Source organism: Lissotriton helveticus, chromosome 12, assembly GCF_964261635.1.
Source record: "Lissotriton helveticus chromosome 12, aLisHel1.1, whole genome shotgun sequence".
Lineage (NCBI taxonomy): Eukaryota > Metazoa > Chordata > Amphibia > Caudata > Salamandridae > Lissotriton > Lissotriton helveticus.
In genome coordinates, this window is record NC_136073.1 from 817,295,161 (window position 1) to 817,314,753 (window position 19,593).

Consider the following 19,593-nt stretch of genomic DNA (forward strand, 5'->3'; position numbering starts at 1 on the left):
TAACACACAGAAATAATCAGTGACTTGAAAGACAGGGTTTTGTCACGTTTAGGCTTAGGTACCTCGCTGGGGAGGCTTCGATGGAGGGGGATGTCTGTGGAGGGTGAGGGGCCTGACGCCCTGTGAGAAGCTCACGCGCACAGAGACTTTAACATGACAATGGCGGCCGCTGAAAGGCTCCCCTGGAAGTGCTGGGACACAGCGTCATTACCACCTTCAGTGAGGCGACGGTCCGTGCCGGTAAGACCCGTCTCTCATCGCCCCTGACTGGGCGCGGCAGACAGGGAGAGCTCGGAGGCCATCTGGCAGGAAGGGCGACAGGCTGCGACTGGGCTAACGACGGGAAGAGCTCACTCACTCACCTAAGAGCTGGGGCGCAGGGGTATCTTGAAAGACGGTCAGATCACATTATCGAGGCCTCTTGAGCGCCTGAATGCTACGATGAGTAACGGCCGGCTTGGAAGGGGTCACATTACCTCAGATGTATTTACTTTAGGAGGAGTACATTGTAACGTGAGGAGGGGTGGAAGGAAAGCATACAGCAGAACGCACAAAATTGCCAATTTGGATGTAATCAAACAATGTAAGACGAAAACAATACGTTTGCATTTCATGGAGTGTTTCTCCTTTTTGGTAAATCTACCAATATCACTTTTGTGATCGCTATTATACTGGGAGTGGGAGGTTATGTGGTCTAGCGGCTAGAGCTGCAGACATGCAACTGGGTAACTAGGTTAGACAAACCCGTTTACACTGATTCAATAAGTACACACATTTGAACGGGCGGACATGAGCAAGAACAAGTGAGCATGTTACAAAAGCAAACGTTACGTTACATGAGACAATAGTGACAGTTGTGCAAGTATCAAGAGCAACAAAATACAAGAGGTAGCAAACGATATGTGACGTGCATGTCTTGTAGAGGGGGAGGAGGGAGGAGAAATGCTTGAACAAAAAAAAAATGCGTGCGCCGGGAAAGGAAGGCAGAGAAGGGGAGGGGGAGGAGAAATGCGAGACGGCGGGCAGGGGAGCGGCAAAAATGACTAATTAGGGGAGGAGAAGCCGCAGAGCGCACGCTGGGCGAAGCCCTTTGATGTGCTGTGCGGCAAATGGAGGGAGGCTGATGCGTGTTCATGTTTGAACACGTGGTTCACATGAACTGCATGAAAACGCCATGAAAACGCCAGCAAAAAGCTGGTGGTTTCATGATGTTTTCGCCGCTTGAATTCTCGCTCCGCTCGATGCGCATGCGCGCATCGATAGGTCGCGAGACCTAAAAACTTATCCTGTCTGCAAAATGCTTCAAAGCGTGAGATCAGATATGACAATTTTTTTCTGTCTTTGTGTTGTTGCCTTTATTAATGTATTCACTGTATTGATCATCCTGATTTGTTCACAATATGTATAGTTTGATTACTTCGATATGAATAAAAATAAAAACACAATTTTTGCTTATATCCTGTGATCCATCTGACCTAACTTCTGTACCTCCATTAACTGTATATCCTGTAATCGGAATCCTGCTAAGCGCTTGTTGTCACTCGTTAGAGCAATCTGTGGAGATGAGTTTTCCGTCAGTTTAAGCATTTTGCAGACAGGATAATTATTTTTTCTTCTTGAACAATCACTGTATAACCTGTGCTCACCCTTGGGTAGCTTGGCACTGAGCAGTCAGTCTTATCACAGAGGCAATGTTCAAAGCATTTGCAAAGTACTCCCGCACAATAAATACACTGAGCGTCGCAAAAGATGTAAATAAAGATTGTATTCAACGTCCACATTATTTAACACAACAGGATCATGTATCTCTTGGCATAAATCACAGTTGGAAATATTACTAGCAGTATTAGGCTCAACAGTGTTTAAAATTACATCAGTTATATGCAAACTTGGGAAGAATCCTATTTTAGCTCAGCACCCTTATGTGGTTCGGTAAGGTGTCTGAACTGGCCCACCCTAGAAAATAGCACAATTCAAATCCACATGTTTCTATGCTGTACCCCGGGTCACAACGATATCAGGAATGTGTACACAGGAATTTATAACACTTTTCAGCAGCACCGTGGGCCAAGGCCGCATGGTTCAAATCAATTCATTAGGTATTTAAAGTCCACATTTGTAAAGCGCACAATCACCCGTAAGGGTCTCTAGGCGCTGGGGGCCGTCGGGAAGATTAAGCGAGCTATTGCCCAGAGTCACATGGTGCTGGGCTAACCTGCCGCCGGAGCCGGGGATCGAACCGTGGTCCCCAGATTCCAGCGTCAGTCGCCCTGGCCGCGGCGCCACACCTCTAGGTAATGAAACAACCAAGTAAAACAACACCGCTGTGCAGTGCAATTCTTAGCTGGCTGTTCTCCAACAACACATTCTCCTGCACTCCCACAGCACTGTAACGCGGTGCAGAGGATATCAGCAAGTGTTTATGAAGCACACACACTTGGCACCTTATGTAAATGTAACGTAAATGATATCCGGCAGGTCATTGGATAATATAAATGCAGGTTCCTTGGCACAACCACTCCCTCACTTCTCAGTTACCCCTTCTAGTACTCTGCCCACAAGTTAAGGAGAAACAAATAATATCACTACGCTGGTTTAAGGCCGGGATTACACTTAGTCAGGGGACCCGGGGAGAAGGCTAGAGTCACTTTCAGTGTAACCCAGGCAACAGTCGACAAATGGGGGGTTGGCCACTATTCAGGAAGTTCACCCACTTTTCAGAAATGGGTTAGAGATAGTCGAACTTCGATCAAGAGGTCACTCAATTCGCCTTCCGGCACTAGCCCAGTGTTGAAGCAAGAGGGGCGTCATACAGTCTCACGACCCTCTTTGGATTGCTCTCGGAAGTCTTATTGTGCATAGTCATTTACTCTTTTCACTCAGGCGTTGATCCGAGTCGCACCAAATAATCCGGGCACAATGACCCACTAGTTGGGTTCGCTGTACCTCCCTGGAAATGAGGCACAACGTCTGATGTGCAATAATCCAAGTTACACCAGACAGTCCATTTCCAATCAACCCACAGTCGGGTTTGCCTTACCTTTCTGGAATGTGGCACGTCTGGTGCACAATGATAACGACTCACACCAGACAATCCGGTTCCACACACAGTCAACAGTTCAGTAGTACTGCATGAGGTAGAATGCAGTACTATTATAGGATGCACCCTCCCTCTGAAGGTCACAGCCTGTGAATCGGACACCACACACAATGAGCATGCAGTCAGCGTGTCACACGAGAGAGATGCGGCAAGGAGGAGGAAGCAGGCCACATTTGCATGGGCCGTTCTTCTTAGATAAGGGCATGGTTTCGGAGCTCCGCACCAGGCAATCCAGTCTCCAGACATAATACTTAGTTCCATGCTAACCCTGTGCTGCATTCAGGATTCAGCAGTCCAAGTAGGTGCTCATGAGTGCACCTCTCTCCAGGTAAAACACACAGATTGTTTATGCCCCTCATGGGACGTCCTTGATGTCGCTTAGAGCTCGTCAAAGAAAAGTGAATAAGCCAACAAGCCCTTGTAGAGCACACTTCAGGGCACCAACCTGAACATAAGTGCAGTGCGCACAAACTGGCCAGCAATGGCAGGCTTGAGACGTGTTTGAAAGGCTATTCTTGTGTGTCGCACAATGAGTGCTGCGCCCCACAAGTAGCCAGTGCAGTACCTGCCCTCGGTTAGTGGTATACATCTTTACAGGGTACTCACAGGTACTGTGCCTCAACTAATCAGGTAAGCACCATATCCTTGCATGTGTAGGAAGGGTGCGTGCTCTTTCACATTGCATTACAACGGGAAAGTGCCCAGAGTACTAAGGCCACAAAAAGAGAATCAACTAAAACCACAAGGAAAAAGCAAAATGTTTAGGTTACGCCTTCCTCAAGAGTATGAGGTCTAACAAGCAACCAGTCACATTTCTGAAACATATATTTCCTAAAAAGGATTTTTCTTATAAATACTATTTTTTTCTGTCTGACCAGTTTATTTCCCTATTAGATCACAAAATTTGATAACCACAGTGCTATGTTTTAATCTTTGTAACCCATGTCTGGCTATGTGTTGAATTTTTTATTGTGTGTGCAAAATGTATTTGTATTCTTATATGTTAGGCATAAGGTTGAAGCAGTTTGACTTTCACTCTGATCTCCAGACTTACAAATACATTGCGGTTTTCTAACTTTATTAAACTTTTTTTCCCTCAAATGTAGGACTTACAAGATGTTATGGATGATGTATTTAATCAAGAAGGCTTTCCACACTAGTATCTGGTATGTAAGATCTCCATTTGCATATTAATTTAGTGAGTTTAAGTTCTTTTCTTTCTTTTTTAGGCATGGATTTTGTTCAAATCATTCATTCTCAATGTACCACATTTTTTAGTTTTTGAAATGATCAATGTGCTTACTCCGCACCCACACAAAATTGTCGAAGGAGTTATGGAATGTGTGGCATTATTTTTTTTCCTAGGTATTGTTCCAAGAACACTGTACTGTGTGTTTCATGTTAGTTTCCAGTTGAGAATAGATGCACAAAGCTGTTAGAAGAGTGCCAGTCTCATTCGTTTTTTTGAACTTTGGAATTATAGCATGGGAATTATTCAGAAGCAAAACTCTCACTAAAGAACTGGGTTACCCAAAATGTCCCTATCCCTGTCTGTGGCTTGCACTGTAGCACCACTTTATGGTAATTTAGAAACACCATAGGACATTCTACAGCCAGAATATGAACACAGTCGTATTTAAAAAACAAAGAAAGGATTTCCGAGGGCCTGCTGGCCTGCATTAAAGCTACCAAGTATCAAGGAAATCCAGATTCATTATTCTGTATTTAGACTGCCCAATTCAGTTTAGGTTCACCCAGCAGAGTACTTTGTAGTGTGAATGTTCAATAAATAAAATGAAGAAACAAAAGTATTTTACCAGCATAAATGGCGGCCATCACATAAATGATCATGTAGGTTCGACCTTCTTTGCCCAGAACCAGTGGGAGTATCAGGAAGCAGGCACAGCGGAAGACCGGGGAAGTTGCCCAGCCGAGAGCACAGGCAGCTGCAGGAGCAATCACAAGAAATAAGGACAAAGATAAATATGTACCCACACTAGTATCTGTGTTTGAGTGAAAATTCCAGTCTTCTTTTCCCTGTGATCTGTGACTGAAAGACATGGATAGCTGTTGAAGCGACATGCAGTGCCTTCAGAACTCCTTTGGGGTACATGGGATTTGAGTCGGCTGTTCAGGTATGCTGGTCCGGTGTCGTGGAGAGCCTTGTGAGCGTGGGTTAACAGTGGGAGAGGGCATGTTTGGTGTGATTGGATATCTGTGGAAATGCAGGAATGTGGAGAGAACACCATGAGCTGGTGTTGGAGCTGTAACCTGTGGGACATGGCTTATGTTTTAGGAAGTGTGATATGTCTGGGACCTATCCTGGCATATGTGGTAATTGGTGTTCACTGGGGTATATGGGGATGTTGTGATTTGTGTGTATGGAGGAACTGGGATCTGCAGTGGCAACTGAGATATGTTGGGGAGACATGTATACGTTTGCAGACCAAAGATGCGAGGGAGATACTGAGATGAATGAAATGTATATGAAGGAAAATGAACATATGGGGACACCGGTAAGTGATAGATGCCGTAATATGGTGATGTCTGTGATATGTAACTTATGCTTATCTCTGATAATGAATGTAAGTGCCTGTAAACTCACAGTGTATGTCTATGTAAGATGCACAATTGTGATTCAGGTCAGCAATAAAAATCTCAGAGTTAGAACTGATATTACTAAACCTTAAACGATCCAAATAGTTTAAAGAAATTTATCCTGGCACTGGTAACACATCACCAAACCTAAACAAACCTACTGAAGCCTTTGTTTTTTCATCATCCCGCCTACATTGGATCCAATGAGTCTGAATCCAGTTATCCTTCTATGACAGCCCTATATATCCTTCATCAGCATCAGTCTAAACCACACCACATATCTACCCACAGAATCAATCAAATGAGCCTTTCCTTCATTCAATCAACATCAGTTATTCAGAATCTTAGAATGACCAACTTAGAGGACATGAGCTTGTCTACCCTGATAATAACTCTTCATCAACAATCCCACAGAGTGCTGACCTACACTTACAGATGAATGCAAAAAGAAAAAATGATGGACAGAATGCTGAACAATGTCAAACATTCACCCCAGTACAGAGATCTCGACCTAAATCCTTCTGTGTTTTGCTCCTCGTGGCATTCCAGTGTAAACCCAGCCATATGTAAATCAGTCTCTACGCTGCTTCCCATAGGAGCAGACCAGCCTGAACTGCCAGGCTGCCTGGACCGGAAACAAGCATCCTGGGACCGTTTTGAGGGTTTCACCCCTCATCAGCCAGGATAGCTTGACTCCATTGTAATGGAACGCACGGGACCCACGTCTGGGCATACCAGTCCCACTCGGAGTGACAAGTGCAAAAAGAACAATTGATGGACAGAATGTTGAAAAATCTCAAAATTCACGCCAGTACAGAGTTCTGGGCCTCAATCTATCATGCTTTTGCTCCCCGTGCCATTCCAATTTAAACCCAGCCATATGCAAATCAGTCTTGACTCTACTCCCCATGGGAACAGTCCAGATTGAATTGCCAGCTCTGACGGGTTGCATAGGCTCATGTTCTGCATTTAGCTATGTCATTCTTTGTGTGTTTACTGTTTAGGTTTCTCGAGAGCCTGATGTAGAGTCCATTGGCACAGACAGGTTGTGAAAGCACTAGAGGCCTGGACCCTGTCAGTTAATCCAAGGGAAATAAATATATTGGATAGTAATCTTAAGAGGTAGAAAGCAATTTAGGTCACCTTGGTTTTGAATTCGAGGTTGGAGGCCTCTATCATGCCCATATTCTTTGCTCCAACCTGGTGGTTGGGAGTGGGACATTTTCCTTAGATCAAGTGAGACTTTGGGCGTACTTTTGCCATAATCAGCACGCTAGGATCTAGATTTTTGCAGACTAGAATTTAAAGTGGTTCTGTAACATCTGGTGCTCTTCTTCCTGTAGTACAAAAGGGGGTGGTGATGGACGGAGCATCTGAACCAATCAAACACTCACACCCAGTCAACAGATCTGGGTTTAATCCATCACCGTTCTTTAGCCCACTCTGCCACCCCAGTTCAGACATGGCCATATGCAAATCAGTCTGACCCTGTGCCTCATGGGAACAGTCCAGCTCGAACTGCCTAGCCATGCCTTCCCTGGACCGGAACCAAGCTTCCTAGGACCAGGTTCTGGCTATCAGCCGTCTTCAGCCAGGCTTGCTTCTTCCTGTAGGCAGTGCCAGAGTCTTACATGTCCCGGTCCAAGGGCCTTATCATTCTTAGGATGATCTAAGGATCATCAGCAAGGTTGCAGCAGGTAAACTCAATGGTTTAACAAGCTCAGGGTGGAAACTGGTGATTACTTGAGGGTGGGGAGGGGGCTGGGTTGAGTGTAGTTGCCCAGTCAGAGCATATGTGCTACATTTGTTAATAAAAAACCTGATCCTGTCTCTTTAAATCTCTTCATAAGCTTTATACGTTTCGTTTAGAAAATCTTTATTTCGGCATTTCTGCCATAAAAGATGCAATAAAATAATACAGAAGAACAGTCATGCTTCCCATCCCACCCACACCCATAAAACACATAATTCATTACATATCCAAAAAGACAGTAGAATCAAACTGATAGTAAAATGCTAATATGTACAAAACAGTCTATCCAAAATTAAGCGAAAACATATTAACAATATGATAAAAGTGGCTCTTAGATACAGTGCAGTAATTATCATAATAATGGCCCAGGGACAGGCAACTAATTATGGTATACAAACAACAAAAGGGGGAGGGAGAGGAGAAGTGGATTCTGTCTCCCCTGACGGTATGCATAAACAAAAAGGAATCCACAAGGTTGGGTTGGGTGATCCCTACAGTGGAGGGGAGCACCCAGTGTGGTTTAAATACCCCTCACACACCAAAAGGCCCCTTGGTGTCATGCTTCATCATCGGGGTCTTCGCAAACCTCTACGGAGTGCGGCGTGCTACGACTCACGACTACGCAGGAGCACTTTAAGGTGAACTATGCGAGAATGTGTGTGAGGGTGGAATATGGTGAGTAAAGGTGAAGAAAAGGTTAAAAAATACCTGGCTCGTGGGTTTCCACAATTTTTTTTATTTAATCCCCGGCTGGTATTGTTAAAAAGTGCAAGGGTGGCGGCCTTTACTAGTTAGGGTAAGGCAACCTCACAAGTGCGTCGTCAACATGTTTCGGAGTTAAGAACTCCTTCTTCAGGACAAGGATATGCACTAAGTATCCCCACCTTACTCACATGGATGTAGATATAAAAGTGTGCTCTACAAAAATAATTCTAGGTGTAATGTACCTATCAGTTTAATACAAGTTCGTTGCGCCCAGTTGGCGAGAAATATGAACCTGTGAAGGAACAAAAGGGCAAAAGTAAACCATATTGTCACAATGGGTGTGAAATCACACGTCAGGGTAAAAATAGGACCCAGTGTCGGTCCAGACACCCTAGAAAAAATAAGTAAAAAAACAACAACAAAAACACAGACACATAATTAGACAGGGACACACATTGAAAGTCTCTGGAAAAGCATCAGGTGTCGCACTATGGAATATAAGTCATGCTGTAAGTAAAAGTTTAGCTTACTTATGAACACAGGTCTAATAACCTCATGAGCCAGATGCGTAGTATTGGGTGTCAGCTGTCCTGCCTGCTGTGGCGACCTATAAGATGTTTAAGCATTTAGGTTGTTAGAACTATTGATGCTCGACCCAGATCTAGGTAGGAAGAAACACCTCCTATCAACATTTAAACTCACGGTTACAGCCTGGCCTGCTCGGCTTCCTCCCCTCTACGTGGCTCCGACGAAGTGTCGGTTCAGTGGAAGGTTGCCCGTTATATAGTATCACCGTGATTGAATAATTGCCCCTTAATTGAGAACGGGAGATGCCCAAACAAGGATAGACATCCATTACTTTCCCGGTACTGCGCGTGTGACCTGGGCGCGTCCAGGAGTAAGCCGAGCTTGCGTGGAGACAATGACACTACAAGTCGACACATGCTTACGGCGGTAGTGTCTCAAGCAAAACCCAGCCCTCCGAAGGAAGTCGTAAGCGCATGCGTCAGAGTGGAGAAAGGGATATTACAAGTCGACACATGCGTGCGGCGGCAGTGTCTCTGGTAGAGATCGGCCATCCACAGGGAGTTGTTAGCGCATGCGCAGGTCGGGGTTTAGGTGGCGCTACTTAGATAGATACACTGTCGGAATTGTGTAGGCCATTGTTGCCTGATGTAAAGGCTGATAACCAATAGTTTGAAGATTAATGCGCCTTAGCTCTACCAATCAATCTAGGCAGTGCGTGGGAAATGAGAGGGCCATGAGATGAAAAAGTTCAAAAGGGTGGAGTCCTTTGCAGTAGGACGTAAAAGTACATTAGGCTGAAGTCCTTTAAACAGTTAGATTACTTTCCTTATGTTAGCGTAATTGGCTCCATGGAACGGAGTCATTAAGCCCATTCACATCTGTGCCCAAACGGAAGACCCATCTCTGCTCTTTCTCAAACAGGCCCTTGTCAGAAGGTATTTGCTCAATAACTGTCCAATGCATTTCGTTCACACAGTGTTGTGCCTCAAGGAAATGTGATGCCAACTTGGTGGTCTGTTTCTTGCACCTCACATTGCTTTTATGTTCATTAATCCTGGTTCTGACAGGGCGTGTAGTCATCCCTACATATTCCTTTCCACAAGGACATGTGATTAGATATATTACGTTTCTGCTATTGCAGTTTGTGAAGGTCCGTTGATCCCATCTGGTGCCATTCCCAAACATAAGGCTGAGACTTTTCTCAGTAAGGTGACAGTTATTACAATTACCACACGGGTGATGCCCGTGGAGATCTCGTAGTCTTGTCTGTTTTATCGTTTGGGGGCAGGGTCTGGTATGTACCAAGATATCCTTTAGGTTCCTTCCTCTCTTGTGGGCAAACAGGGGTTTCTCTAATTCCAGATTGCCACTCGTCAGGATACGCCAGTGTTTGTTAACAAGTTTGGAGACCTGGTTCGAGACCGAACTGTACGTAGTCACACAGACTGTTCTGTTCTGTGTCACTTCTTTAGGGAGACTGTCTTCCAACAGTGCTTCCCGGTTGTTGTTGCGGGCCCTTTTCATTGCCTGTTGTATTATCCTCCCTGGATATTTACGTTGTTGTAGTTTCTTGCTTAGGTCTAGAGCTTGGGACTTATATTTTCCCACATCGCTACAGTTACGTCGGAGGCGTAGGAACTGTCCGTATGGCAGATTCTCTCTTAGATGGCGTGGGTGGAAGCTGTCATACCTTAGGAGACAGTTCCTGGCTGTGGGTTTAAAGTGTGTCTCAGTTTTCAAAAAGCCAGCCTCGTGGTAAATGTTTAGGTCTAGAAACACCATTGAGGCATTAGACATCTGGTGCGTGAAGTTGAGAAAATTGTTCTGGTTGTTGATCCACTGCATGAAATCAACGACAGTTTGGCCATCCCCTGACCAGATAACCAGAACGTCATCGATGTAACGTCTCCAGGACAGAATCCTATCCCTAAACGGGTTGCTGGGGTGCAGAATTTTGGTGGCCTCCAGGTGATGTACATAAAGACCCGCCAGGCTAGGGGCAAAAGTACTGCCCATACTGGTCCCATGGCGTTGTAGGTACAGGGTTCCTTTATATTCGAAGAAGTTTTTAGTAAGGGCCATCGAGATACATTCCATCACTACCCCGCGGGGGATGTGATAGTCCCATTGTTTGCTGTGTAACACTTCCTCAATGATGAGGAGGGTTTCGTCGTGAGGGAGGCTCGTGTACAAGCTCTCCACGTCGAGGCTTAGTAATATCTGGGAATCAGGGTCGAATGGGTGGTCTTGTAACATTTGGAGCACAGCTTTGGTGTCCCTAAGGTAAGTGTCTGTTGCTTGAACCAGTAGAGGTTTGCGAAGACCCCGATGATGAAGCATGACACCAAGGGGCCTTTTGGTGTGTGAGGGGTATTTAAACCACACTGGGTGCTCCCCTCCACTGTAGGGATCACCCAACCCAACCTCAACTAATTATGGTATCCTGGCAGTAAGGCATAATCTCTTATGCCAGGCTGCCTCTAAAAACTTCGCCATTGCAAACACAGTTACATTGGTCAAATCAGTCTTGAGGATTCGAAAAGCATCAGAGCATCTGCGGAACCTAAATTCTTGCATAAGGGGGCTACCCAAAATCTTCTAGCAGCAGAGTAAGCAGGACAAAAGAAGACTAGATGGAGTTCGTCTTCCAGCCTGCAATTGCAGCTCGGGCAACTCTCCGGGTTCGATGGTTTCCATTTGCTCGTAAATGCTCTTAACGGCAAGGTGCTATATCGCCATTGGAGGAACAACTTCCGAGCCAGATTTGGGAAAATATCATCCAAGACTGGCTCAAACTTATAAGAATCCTTGACCACAAGAAATTTATCTACCAGTGAGTCTGGGCGTGTACCCTGGATATGAGATGCCAAATTGCATGCATAGAACATATCCACAAGATGTTTACGGGGCATGCCCTGGCAGGCGACTAAAGGATCATTCCACAGCGACAGAAGGCCCAACCGGTCAAGTTCAGATTTAATATATTTAAACCATGGGATATTTACTACGTCTGGCAATGCAAGAATTCCCTGCAATTCCTGCCTGTAGTTTGCTAACTCGGGGGTTGTCCATAGTCTTCTCCAGAAGGTTAAGGGTTTCACACCCACCACTTGGTCCAAGGGTTTTAGACCCAGATCCAACCTAAGCGGCAGGAGTGGAGTGCTAGGCGGTAGTTTTAGTAGCTGCCTAAGAAATCTATTTTCTAGGGTGACTAGATCTTTTTTACAAGCATACCCCCAGAGTTCACTACCATGGAGGATAGCTCCTCTAGCCTGGAGTCTATAAATCTCCAGGGGAGGTGCTATCAGCCTGATAGTTGATAAGTTGGAATTTACCAGCCTAATAATACCCCCCGATAATTGAGCCAATCTAAGGTGTGACTTAGCCTGATGATCACCCCAATCGAATTTGTCATTAATAGTCACACCCAAATACTCAAAAGTATAGACTCTTTCTAATTGGTTTACGCCTATGAGCGGATTGGGACGAGTCTTTTTTGGCGGATTAAAAATCATATACTTAGTTTTGGAGGCATTTATTTCAAGTCCATGTTCTTGACAAAATGCCTCAAACCCTGCCAAAACTCGCTGAATCCCCATAGGGGATTTTGAGAGCAGTAGGGTGTCGTCCGCGAACATAATCGCGGGCACCCTAATGCCACCCAACCGCGGTGTATCGGTGTTGTCAATGGTATTTAAAAAATTGATTACCCCGTTGACAAAGAGGCAGAACAGAGTCGGCGCCAAAACACAGCCCTGCCTTACCCCTCTGCCAACGGGGAAACTATTTGAGAGGCGGCCCATTCTCCCACACCTTACCTGTGCAAAGTTTGCAGTATGTAAGCGAATAATAATATCTAGAAGAGGTTGGGGGACCCCAAGTTTAGCTAATACCGCCCACAGTTTGCACCGCGGAACAAGATCGAATGCCGCCCTGAAGTCGACAAAGACGGTGTATAAAGTGCCCCCCTCCAGCCTCACAGTCTTCCAAAATATAAGAGCCAACCTAAAGAGCTGGTCCGTGGTTGAGACCTTTCTCCTAAATCCCGCCTGGAATGTGCTCAACACTGAGTGGTCAGTCATCCAGTCCTGGAGGCGGTCAAGAATGAGTCTCGCGAAAAGCTTCTGCGAGACGTCAATCAGGCTAATTGGCCTGTAGTTGGCTGGGAGCAGAGGAGAGCCCTTCTTGAAGATTGGGACAATCTCTGCTCCCAGCCAAGTACTAGGGACCGACATTCCTGCAAGAATTGCATTAAAAATGATTAGCAAATAAGGGGCCCAAATCATGGGTTGGTGTTTAAATAGATCACCCGGAATTTTGTCTAGTCCCGGTGCTTTCCCTGGTGGCTGTTTTGCTATTACAGCAATAACCTCACCCAAGGAGAACTGCAAAGGGTCAGCTGCTACTGCATTTGAGGGACAAACATTTGTGGTATCCAGCAGGGAATGTTCCAATGGTGCACACACGTACTGCTTCGGTGGACCCAACGCAGCCTCTTCATAGAGGCAGCGAAAATGGTCCTCCCAGACCGCGGCGGCAATATTCGCCTCAACTGCCTGAGTCGGCTCTGATGAGCCTGTTTTCACCGTTTGCCAAAATTTCCGGGTGTCTTTTACCTTGAGAGTAGAGAGCATATTTACCCAATTTGTATGGTCCCAAGCCACCTTCACATTGTGGATGGCTTGCTTTAAGTCAGCCCTCCTTGACCTGATTATCCCAGGATCCCTCAAATTCTTCAATGCCTCAATCAATTTACTCTTTGCCTCCCTGCAAGCTGGATTGTACCATGAGTGTCTTAATGCCCTGTGGGGCCCTTTCCCCACCACTGGGTTTAGCAGATCCGCAAGGGTTCCCACCAGATCTTTGTGGAGTTTACCCAGCTTCCTGAAGATGTCTTCGGAGTGTAAATAATTTGTAATGGTCTCCATGGATTCTAATGTGGGGAGTATCCTCTCGTAGAGCTCTGAGATATGGGCGGGATTGTCTAGGAGTTTAGTCCATCGGACTCTTCGCCTATCATTTGTTAGAATTAGGTTCTCCTTTGGTGTCCTTTGCTCTGACTGTTCCGTCCTAAGTTCGAGCGGGAGAGCCAGAGAGAGAATCAAGGCATTATGGTCACTCTCACCTCTAGATACCACGTCAAAGGTCAAGACCCTGCTCCAGTCAAAGGTCTGGACCAAGACGTAATCCAGGTGTGACTCGTGACCAACCCTATTGAATGTGGGTTTGGAAGGAATGTCCTTGCCACATCTACCATTACAGGCCCTGAAGGAATTACTAAGGGTAAATGCCAAAATTTGTGTCGCTAGGGGCGACCATAATTTGGCTGGGGGACCCACCAATTGTGGAATTCCCCACTGATCATCCTCTTCCCCAAGGGCTCCCTCCATTGTAAGAGTAAGCGGCTCAAACTGACAGTTGAAGTCACCCCCTACCACGATCATAACACCCTTTGGGAGATGTGGGAGGAATGCTGAAAGTTCCTCAAAAGTGGGAGATGGTTTTGTGGGTCCTACCGGTCTAGAATAGACATTAATCAATGCAAGTTTTGTGTGATTAGACCATTCCAGTAATACGCACTGGACATCCACTGAGTTAGTATTAAGAACTCTAGCCTTGCAGCCCAAGTGCGATGCCACCCAAATGCAGAGCCCCCCGGATGGTCGTCCTCTCCCTTCCCATTTAGCTGGGATGGTAAAGCTTGCATATCCCAAACGCCATTTATCCTCCCGAGCCCATGTCTCCTGGAACATGCAGACCTCTTGGGTGTCAATAAAGGACACCCAATCAGGGGTATCTAGTTTGTTTTGCAGTCCCGCTACGTTCCAGGAGAGGATAGCTAGACTAGGGGTACACCCGCCTAGAACCAGGGCATGGTCCAGAGGGGGAGACACAGTAGTGGGAGTCAAAGCATGGGATGATTGGTTAAGGTTAATTCTCTCACCTAGGACATCAGCAGACAGCGGTTTTACTTGGGCACCTGTATACTGATCATGCTGTAAACTTCAATCACAGGTGTCCAATCCCGAAAAAACATCAAACCTGTTGGTGATCTCCAGGGGTGTGAAAGGTTTCAAATGATCCATTCTGCCATTAGGATCATTCCTTGGGCGAACCGGTATTGTGTTCCACCCAAAAGGGTCAGCAGCAATGTAAGGGTGTGAAATTTGGGGCAGGTAGGCAGGGTTATAGGGCTGTTGAAATATGGTGTGAGTAGGCAGCTGTCCACCAGTGTATGTATGAGACAACGACGGGACTCTCGGATAAAAGTAGGTCAGGGGGCGAGAAGTGATGGAATTGCTACCCCCGCCCTGAGACCAGTTTAGAATATAGTTAACTGCTCGGGGGTCCCTAAAGTTTATAACAACAAGATCACCATCGATGTCTTTAACCCTGCTACCCAACCATGAAAGTCGTCTTACATGCACAATCTCCCCATTGATGTCATGCGTGAGTGGTCGATGCTGAGCTAGCCAGTGCATAATTTTATTTTTGAGCTGGAAGAACCCCTCCCTCTTGTTGTCGGGTAGGGTGGGTACTCCCGTCAGGACAACCACATATGGGGCAGCTTCCGGGGGCAGTTCTGTTGGTTGAACCCTCTGGGGCAATCTTGTAGATCTAAAGGGGGCCCTTTTATTCTGATGCAGATTCCCATCGGGGGCTTTTGAAGGACCAGCCTGTTTTGGACTGGATACCTTCGGAACTGGAGTAGACGTCTTATTAGGAGCGGCTGCCTTTTGTTTTGGAAGATTCCTAATTTGAGTAATTTGGGAGACACCTTTAGAATTACTCGGCTCACCAGAAGTCGCCCCAAGTGGTGCTACAGGTACATCTCCTGGCAGCCCCCCTATAGGCCGGGCTTCAAGCACCTCAAGCATTTTTTCCACCCTCCTCAGCCTCTCTATAATTGGTAAAATGAATGACCTAATGAGATGTTCCAAACCGTCCAAAGAGGCAGATTTTAGGTCAAGAGCTGGAGATGGATCAGGAGGAGTGTCATTTGGGCCATTTGCGCTAATTGGTAGCTGTACTTGTGCATAAGATTGTGGAGGAACATGTTTAGAAGAATCCACATTAGTTGCCATTGGAGCCGGGTCGGACCTGGTGATTAATTTGGAAGTTTTTCCAAAGTCCGCGTGGTTGATCTTTCATTTTGGCAAATCCCCCCCTTTCCGTCTTCTCTTGGCAGGTGGAGGTCGATGAATTATTGCCTCCACATGTTTCCTTGGTTTAGTTTGGGCACATTTAACCTGAGCTGAAGTCCTGGTGGATAACACAGCATCTGGGAGTACCAGACTGTGGGGGCTGGTAGGATTTAGTTGCTCAGGTACCTGACCCAAAGGTGTTGGCGTACAGTCTCTCAACAGGAGTGGAAAGCTTTCCAGAATTGAGGGATCTTCAATGGTTGGGGTACAACTGATAGTGAGGATGGAAGTCTCCAGTGAGGGTTCAGCAGGAACCCTGTTCTTCGCACTTTCGACAGAACGCCTACGCTCTGCCCTGCGCTCTGCTAGACTTTTTTCCCTATCTAAATCAGTTCCCTGTTTGGTAAAATAGTTGTCAAGGGGACCGTTAATGATGCTCCCTACATTATCAGCAACAGACTGCACCAAAGTCTCAGCCATAAGGAAGTCCGAATGGAGCACCTGAATGTAAATAGAAGGGATATGGCCCTGCCCGGCCTCAGTCGGTCTCGGAGGGCCTCAGAGGGCCCGCTCTTTGCCCGGTCTTCGCCCGCGCGCGTCCCGCGTTTGCGCAGATGGGCGGGGTTAAGTAGGAGGAGGAGCAGCGAGCGGGAAGAGGCAGCAGGTGTGCGCGCTGGTCCGGCGCAATCACCTGTGGGCCTCGCAGTCCCGCTCGCGCTGTGGTAGTCCTCTGCTGACACCGGATTCAGGAAACCAGGAATGGAGCACGCCGGCTCCCGCTGATGCCCACAGTTTCCACACAGCAATTAGGTCACAGGAATGAAGGGCACGTCCCGCTTTGGCAGACAACGACTTCGAGCGGCGCCCGCTGAGCGGGGGCCGCGAGTCGTATTTGAGTACTTGGAAACTTCAGGAAGGAGCGAGCGGGAAGAGGCAGCAGGTGTGCGCGCTGGTCCGGCGCAATCACCTGTGGGCCTCGCAGTCCCGCTCGCGCTGTGGTAGTCCTCTGCTGACACCGGATTCAGGAAACCAGGAATGGAGCACGCCGGCTCCCGCTGATGCCCACAGTTTCCACACAGCAATTAGGTCACAGGAATGAAGGGCACGTCCCGCTTTGGCAGACAACGACTTCGAGCGGCTCCCGCGGAGCGGGGGCCGCGAGTCGTATTTGAGTACTTGGAAACTTCAGGGAGGAGCGAGCGGGAAGAGGCAGCAGGTGTGCGCGCTGGTCCGGCGCAATCACCTGTGGGCCTCGCAGTCCCGCTCGCGCTGTGGTAGTCCTCTGCTGACACCGGATTCAGGAAACCAGGAATGGAGCACGCCGGCTCCCGCTGATGCCCACAGTTCCCACACAGCAATTGGGTCACAGGAATGAAGGGCACGTCCCGCTTTGGCAGACAACGACTTCAAGCTTTATACATCAAACACACTGTCTAGAAGTTAACTTAACTTGCACCCAGGAGCCAATAAGAGAATGGGGCACAGGTGTATTTTTTTCCCTTCAACTCATTATCTGGCTAAACTAGAGCTGGGCGTAACTCACATAATTCAGTGTAGTGTAATCACGTGGAATTACATAACCGTCCCACAAAATTACAAGAAATTATGTGAGAAGAGTAATTCTGAATTTAGCTCTATTTTCGTGGCACAAAAATTTACCCTTGTGTCCAAAATGGATGCTAGGGTGCATTGTGCGCTAACAAATAGTGCTAAATGCAACAGAACATGAATAGCAGCGCAGGCAGCCGCTCACGCTTGCTGAATGTGCCCTTGGGGTAGGATATTCTGGCAACATTCCACTCCCCCAATCCCCCCTAAATCCCCGGGCATTTTGCACTATTTTCTTAAGGCAATATGGGGGAATATCCTTTACAACGCAACTTTTACTCCGCACTACCATTACGACGCAGCTATTACAACGCAAGTCGTTACAATGACTTGCGCTGTAGGATAGGGAATAGTTTAATTTTCTATCCAACACCTTCCCTACTATCCACAGGGACTGGAGTTGGAATAGGAAATTAAACTATTCCACTTTCCAGAGCCCCCCAACGCAAGTCGTAGTAACGACTTACGTTGTAAAAACTGCGTTGTAATGGCATGCGAAGTAAAAGCATGCGTTGTGATGTCATACATCCGCAATATGTACCCTCGTGTCCAAAATGAATTAGAGGATGCATTTTAAGCTAAGAAAACAGCGCTAAATGAAACAGAACATAAACAGCAGCCTGATGAGTCACTCGCTAAATATGCTCTTGTGGTAGGATTTTTCCCACAATTTACTCTTAATTATGCAAGCAAATGTAATCTCTTTATTGGCGGTAATTCCATATCAATGAGTAACACGAAATTAGCGAAATTATTCCAATCACTCCGGCGTAATGAAAAGTACTCCCAGGCCTAGTGTAAACATTTTTGTAAATGACTCACAGTAATGTATTGTAACATGATGGCAGGTGGGAGATACTGTTAGATTGTACTTACCAAACAAGACGTACAGGAGACCCATTTTGCGGAAATCATTAAGACTCAAGGGGTCTATTATGAGAAAAAAAATTCCTGAAAATATAAAGACATCACATCAAAATCAGACAAGTGAGCACTCCAGAACTGAACAAATGTCCATGCCATTCCTGGAACTGCCTAACGTTGGTTACTGCAATGACATCCACTCCCATATTCACTAATAAAAACATAACAAGTGCAATTGATTGCAGAAAAGACATCAGTTGTGTGTCTTTCTGTCCCACTCATCATTGGAAATGAACCCACGGCCTCAAGTCATTTTTTGTAATACGAGGTGTGGCGCAGTGGCCAGAGTGGCTGACTCCGGAGCGCATGGCTCATGGTTCGATCGCCCTCAGCTCAGCATCATGTGACTCTGGGCAATAGCTCACTGAGGGCCAGATGTAGGTCGCCAAATACCGGTCGGTAACGGCCGAATTCGGCCGTTACCGACCGGTATTTGTGATTTGACATGTAGGGGGCCTCATATTTACAGAATCGGTATATTTACCGATTCGGTAAATTTACATAATCGGTAAAATACCGAATCGGTAAATATACCGATTCTGTAAATCCATATGTAGGTGGCACTTCTAAGAGTGTCACAGGCCCTTTAGGAGCCGGTATTTACCACCCAATCCAGAAAATTACTCACACGACAGTTCAAGACAGGGGCTATAACCCCTAAAGTATGGTTCGATAAAGATTGTTCCATAGCTTTAAAGACATTAAAGAATCTATTGCGTATAACTCCAAAACCAACTATGGAGATTCGAAAAGCCAGACTTACTTACCGCCTGGCTATCAAAAATAGAAAAAAAGCTTTGAAGGAAGAAGCATGGCAAAAATTGCTGTCAACATGTGAAAATCGAGATCTCTCGGCTTTCTGGAAATTTATAAATACCCCGCTCCCATGGGTAAAGATGCCGGAGAGGAATATGGACCTTGCGATTGATGGTGAGACATGGGCCGCTTACTTCCAAAAACTATATAGTAAACCTATATCGGCGACATCAGAACCAAAGATCTCATCAAGCATAGATCCTATTGACGAAACTCATTCCAATATTGTCTTTAGGTGTGAAGAGGTGGAGATGGCGATAAGGGAGAGTCCAGCTGGTAAGGCACCAGGCCCAGATGCCATTCCAACAGATGTTTTTAAAGCAGAAATATCTTTTTGGGCACCAATATTGACCTCTGCCTTGAACTCTGCGAATATTTTGGGCAACTTCCCAACATGGGATGAGGCCGTAGTGATA

The 19,593-nt window shown here is 46.4% G+C and overlaps 2 protein-coding genes across 2 annotated transcripts in view; one reads left to right on the forward strand and one right to left on the reverse strand.

Annotated features, from left to right (window-relative positions):
- Positions 1-19,593, forward strand: part of DCST2 (DC-STAMP domain containing 2) — a 285,622-nt gene that overhangs the window by 133,895 nt on the left and 132,134 nt on the right. The window contains exon 4 of the mRNA XM_078671064.1: positions 4,207-4,266. The gene's annotated coding sequence lies outside the window, so the exon portion shown is untranslated. The remainder of the gene's footprint in view (positions 1-4,206; positions 4,267-19,593) is intronic.
- DCST1 (DC-STAMP domain containing 1) overlaps positions 1-19,593 on the reverse strand; it is a 146,034-nt gene that overhangs the window by 120,773 nt on the left and 5,668 nt on the right. The window contains exons 3-4 of the mRNA XM_078668903.1: positions 18,314-18,388; positions 4,918-5,046 (exon numbers count right to left, since the gene is read on the reverse strand). Of these exons, the coding sequence (XP_078525029.1) occupies positions 4,918-5,046; positions 18,314-18,388 (204 nt within the window). The remainder of the gene's footprint in view (positions 1-4,917; positions 5,047-18,313; positions 18,389-19,593) is intronic.